Source organism: Cornus florida, unplaced genomic scaffold (genome assembly GCF_030987335.1).
Source record: "Cornus florida cultivar Cherokee Brave unplaced genomic scaffold, ASM3098733v1 CherokeeBrave_3.0.0_Hap2_Chr10, whole genome shotgun sequence".
NCBI classification, from domain to species: Eukaryota; Viridiplantae; Streptophyta; class Magnoliopsida; order Cornales; family Cornaceae; genus Cornus; species Cornus florida.
Window position 1 is genome coordinate 67,658,733 of NW_026775580.1, and position 6,094 is coordinate 67,664,826.

Genomic DNA, 6,094 nt, shown 5'->3' on the forward strand with positions numbered 1-6,094 from the left:
GTTTGGATTGACTAGGATGTATACGTGTATCTGATCTCTGCTTGGACTGTAATAGAGTAGAACTTGTTTGTGGGCCTGACCCACCATTATTTTTCAGGTGTTCGTCAGGAGTAGAGGTTGTTCGTGCTGAACGGTGATCAGTCTATTTCATTCTTCCGATGCTACATAGGAGTTCCTTTATGATTCAGTTTCCTGATTTAGGCGGTTATTGCTGTCATTTGTTTAGTTTGGATTTTCTAGGGGTCCACACAGTATAGATTCCCGAGTTGTATTTTGAAGGATCAGTTGTATCAGAAGAGTTTATTAATTAATGGAAATATATTCTGAGGGTTATTATTAGATTATCATTTTAGTTTTTTGTCAGCATTTTCTTTATTATTTTGTACTCTGTGTTCGTTTATTATCAATTTGTTTTGATATCCTCGGGGTATTCGGGCGTGGGCCTAGCCAACCCGCATTCGGAAATCCAGGGGTATCACAGATCGAACTATGCAGAATGCTCGATAATGACATGAAAGCTCATGCAATCCTCATTAAAGTTCCTTTCAATGCATATGAACCAAAAACAAGTATCTAGACTTCGCAAGAAATGAAATTTAAGATAGAAATGGGGGAGGAATAGGGTTTTGACACCCTACGAAATGTTTTTGCTAGTCTTTAACGTCTCTAGCCAGACATTTGGCTCTTTTAGTCCGGATCAAGATCTTATAATGCATCCCCTCCTTGTTGGGGTGATAGATGCTTTGAATTCCACCCAACAAATGATTCTTTGAAGAACTTGTTGGATTAAGCTCAAAAGAAACCTTTGGTCCCTTATCTATGCAATCACAACCTTTGGGTTTCCATGCCCTTTCAAAGCAAGAATTTGAAATAACACTTTGAGAATGCAAGGTTGAAGATAATCCTTTGGAAGTTTTGGTCTTACATAAAAGCTCACTTCCTTGACATTGAAGATCATGACATTTATCTACAACATTAACTTATCCTTCATATTTTTCAAATGAATTGGGTGTGGGATTAAAGATATTCAACTTCACCTTTATGTGGCCAAATGAGATCTTCATTATCCCCGTCCTACAATTGATGTTGGCATTAGCGGTTGCCAAGAAAGGACGGCCAAGGATAACGGGAATTTGGCTTTTAGAATGCCTAAGCTTAAGGGGTTTAAATATGCACTTTTTAGCACTCATTAGATGTATCTAGAAATTCATTTCATTTTTATACATATTAAAGTTATGTAATTTTGGCCAATGAGGCCTCATTCTTGTATTTAATTAATTGGAACTTGTATAAAATGATACTTATATAATTCAGTCTTTAAATGATGTATTGGGCTTGTATTCGGTTTATTTGAATGAAAGAGAGTTTAATTATGTTTTTATACTGTCAAATGAAAGATTTGGGGCAGGTTTGAGCTTTAAATAAGGTTACATAAGGACTAAAGTAGTGCAAAAATGTAAAAATTCAAGATTTTAAGCTTTCTAGGGTATTTTCAGGGTTCTGGGTGTTTTGAACCGATTCAACCCCAGTTGAACCGGTTCAAAGGGTGCAAATGGTTCTCGAGTGGGCATACTGCCCATCTTGAACCGGTTCAAGAATCTTGAACCAGTTCAAGTCTTCCAATGTGCATTTTTCCCTTGTCAGCTCGTTAGTTTTGAGCACACAACTTTGAATGGTCATAATTTCTTCGTTTCGAACCCAAATAGGGTCATTCTTGAGCCCATATTTAAGGATTTTGAGTTAAATTTCCAATAAGATCAACCCCATCTCCAAATTCCACTCATGTTGAGAGTTATAATCATTTTAGTGGGACAGTGTCGGGATTCCTTTTGAACCGGGAAAAGGGTATTTTGGGAATTCATATCCAGTGACTGTAAAACTTCACCGAGTATTATGGAATAACTAGAATAATTGTTTTAGACCTCATTTGACTATTTTAAGGTCTTATTACCATTTCACAGTGAAAAATGACCATTTTACCCCTAGTGTGTCCTCAGATTTGGTGAAAGACCCGGTTAACGATTCGGACCCCTAGTTTGGGTCATTACAAATTTGGTATTAGAGCTTTAGGTTTGAAAACCTAAGGATGACAGGTAGGGTTGACCTAGATGAGTTAGAATTGGTTTTGACGACATTACGTGCTTATATGGTTATTACTTTTTGGTTCAAAAACATGACTTATTGTTATATGCTTATGTGCTTAGATGTTACTATGTTTATTATATGTCTAAGTGTTCGTTACTCATTGAGTTTATTAATTGTTGAATGTAAAAGCATGATTTGTTGTTATTTGATGAATGTAGAAGCATGCCTAATTGTTGATGCTAAATGTTTATGTGCAACTACTTGTATGAATAAATTTGTCTAAAGCATGATCGATTTGCTACATGTTTACTTGTTACTTGTTACTGTTGATGAAAGTATGCTTAGTTGACTACGTGCTTAATTGTTAAGTGTTATTATTATTAAAAGCATGTTATATGAGTTCTTATTGCATGTAATTGAGCACGAGTTATGTAAAACATATATAATAGGATGTGACAACTTTTATTTGAGCACGATAGTTATGATCCTATTTTAGGACATAGTTGCATGTTTAGGTTTATGTTGTGGTCGTCCATCCACTAGGGAGTGGATGTATGTATGATTAGCGCGTTTATAAATATTTAGTTCTTATCGAATGAATAGTGTGAGCACCATAGCTCGTGGATTGAGCTATTTCTTGTATTCTCGTTTTGATCGTATAGTTGCTTTTGTAGAACCACGCTTGAGGGTGATGTAGAGAGATGGATCCAGATGAAGTTAAGGAGCGAGTAGGTAAAGGGATATCCCAGCCGGATAGGGTTTCATTGGGACAGCACCAAGTTAAAGAAGTGGATGAAAATCCACAAGTACCGGAGGACAATGTTCCATTAGCAAGGGCTGTAGCCTCAGCCTTTCAGAATTTAGCGAGTACCACAGCTCTTCAAGTGGTACCACAACCGGCTATTGACCCATAGGAGACGGGGATGGAGCGGAATCTGTGATACCCCCTAATTTCGGAACATGGGTTGATCAGGTCCGCGCACAAAATCATTGGATATCAGCCAATCAATAATAAACAAGCACAAAATACAAGAAGAAATAAAATAATAAATAAATCACGCTGAAAGGGAAACCTAAAATAATAATTAAACAATAAAACCTCTAATACGTTAATCTCCAATAAATTCCCATATAGGAATAAAACCTCCAAAGTACAACTTGGGAATCCATACGGTGTGGACCCCTAATCAAAATCCCAACTAAAGACAAAATAAATAAATGTCTAACTCAAAATAATAAATAATAATAAAAACATAGTGGAAGTCCTACGTCAATGACACCGGAAGAGTGATGAAGTCTGGCCTCTGTTCTGCACGAACTGACTCTATGTCTGGAACTGTCGAGGACCTGAAAAGATAACAACAAAGGTGGGTCAAAACCCACGAACAAGCCCTTTCTACTACATCCCAAACAGAGACCCGAGAAACGATACATTCTAATCTGACTCATGCAATAACTACGTAGGTCAATATACATAAGTACACACACTATAGACTTTCATTAGATCATAAGACAGCCTCAACCGGATAGTAGGTCTCATATACGCACACACAAGGTGGTCATGACTACCTCTTCTACCAGGGCACTCACATTCTTATAACCAGCTACTCATCTCCTCTGGCAATATACGCCAACCCTAACCATCAATCCCGAGATCTCAAACTCGTATCATGGTACCCAATTAAAATATATTTAAGTAACTGTAGCCATATCCCGAGAATGGCACAATTTAAAGTCATAACCATATCCTGACAATGGTATGACACAACGTATAGGTCTAGACTTAATAGCTAGCCCTTACATATATCAGCAAGCCATATCCTAACAATGGTGCTGCTAAGACCATATCCTGACAATGGTCCTCCATTATACACTTCTATACAAGTATGTATACGTTCATATACATATATAGTCCCATGCATATATGACCATTAATAGTCTATAAACTGGAACAATTGATATAACAATGCAAGATAGCATAAGTATCATGGGAGTAGTTTATAAGGCAGATAAAGTCATTTACCGTTACATGATCAATTAACATACTACCATCCTTTACGATAATTGTTCTTATATGGTATATATTAATTGTTCTTATATTTAAACCACTACCCGGATATATATACTTAATTTTAATTTTAATTTTAATTTTAATTTTACTTTTTAATTGTTATTATTATTATTATTATTATTATTATTATTATTATTATTTTTAACCCAACAGAACAACTCATTCTGTGATGCCACAACAATTCGCAAAACCCACATACATCCTACCAGCCATGAGTCGGTCATCAATTCACAAGACCCACAAAAATAATTTAAATCATGCCCATGTATATTTAATCTCAGAAAACTAGCAAGTGTGCACATGAATATATATAGCTATCTATATATACACAAACCCATAAACCTCATATTCAGTTAGTCTTTTTGGCATGAAAATTTTTAAATTTATAATTGTAATTAAATCCTAGCATCATTCTAGAGATGAACCGAACACGATTCTAAGAGAATGAATAGAACAAGGACTTGCCCCAAGAATTTCGGCCCAAAAATACTACGCCCTTCTTCCCAATTTCTCTTTCTTTTTCCTTCTTTCTTCCTCTCTTTCCTTTCTCTCTCGCGCCGCTGCTCTGTTCTTGTTTTTTTCTTTTCTGTCTTGTTCCTCTTTTACAAACCCATCAGCAAACTATATATATATATAAATAAAATATAAAACCTAATTCTAATACAACATAGGTACCAGACCTAACATAACTAGTCCACCCTCTTAAAGCCACGTTTGGCAAAGGAACCCACTAATATGCTAACCTTGTAACACACCAGTTGCTATGTTAAATATTATATAAAATATATGTTATATACTAACTAACATAACAACAATAACAAGCAGCCTAACCACTAACTACTGTACGAAATATAGGTCCCTATACATCTATGTATATTTACATACATATATATATATATATATGTGTATATATATATATATATAATACTTTAATATAGATATATATAATTAATATATATATCACCCATCCATACAACTAACTAAAAACTAATAATAATAAATAAATAAATAAAATAAAATAAAAATAACATCAAAGAAAAATTTACAATTAAATAAAAAAAAAATTACAACTAAATAATGACCATTTAAATGACAACTAAATAAACACCTAACAACAATTCAATTAGTCAAGTACATAAAAAAATAAAAATAAAATAACAATAATGAAATACAATAAACCCTAAAAATAATGAAATAAATCAAACACTAAATAATTAATATTTAACTGACAAACAAAGAAAATCCTAAAACAAATGCACAACCAATTCAAATAGCCACATAGATAATTAAAATGAAAAATCCTAACACAAATGCACAACCAATTCAAATAGCCATGTAGATAATTAAAATGATAAATAAATAAATAAATAAATAAAACCTTAGAAATTAGAAAATTTAGGGGTATTACAGAATCTTCGGTACCTTTTTCAGTTTAATAAATTCATTAAAGTAGCATTCGAGGGAGGTCCAGACCCGTTTGTTGCAGACGACTGGCTTGATGAAGTTGAAAAGCATTTAAGGGCAATAGATATACCTGATGATCGGTTGAAGACCACCTTAGCCACGTATAAGTTTGTTAAAGACACGGCAGTATGGTGGAAGACCATGACTAGTGCACACAATATTGATAGTATGAGTTGGGATTCATTTAAGAATTTTTTCTTTGATAAGTATTTCCCGCAGACCAAGAGACGGGAATTGAGGACGCAGTTTGACGGGCTTGAACAAGGTGACATGTCAGTGACAGAGTATGAGAATAAGTTCACGTCTCTTTCACGTTTCACTACAGATGTGTCAGGGAACGAAGAAGAGAAGACATGGCGGTTTGTGTACGGTCTAAATCGTTCTATTAGGCCGGGGGTGACACTTTTGGGATTGAAGAATTATTCGGAAGCGGTTACGAAAGCACTGATGGCAGAAACAGAGGCCAAAGATTAA

At 34.7% G+C, this 6,094-nt stretch overlaps 1 protein-coding gene across 1 annotated transcript; it reads left to right on the plus strand.

The window, feature by feature from the left end:
- Positions 1 to 2,786: 2,786 nt before the first annotated feature.
- LOC132277772 (uncharacterized) lies at positions 2,787 to 6,094 on the plus strand. Its single transcript, XM_059779621.1, has 2 exons — positions 2,787 to 2,972; positions 5,588 to 6,094. Exons 1-2 carry the CDS (start codon positions 2,787 to 2,789, stop codon positions 6,092 to 6,094), a joined length of 693 nt encoding a protein of 230 aa, XP_059635604.1.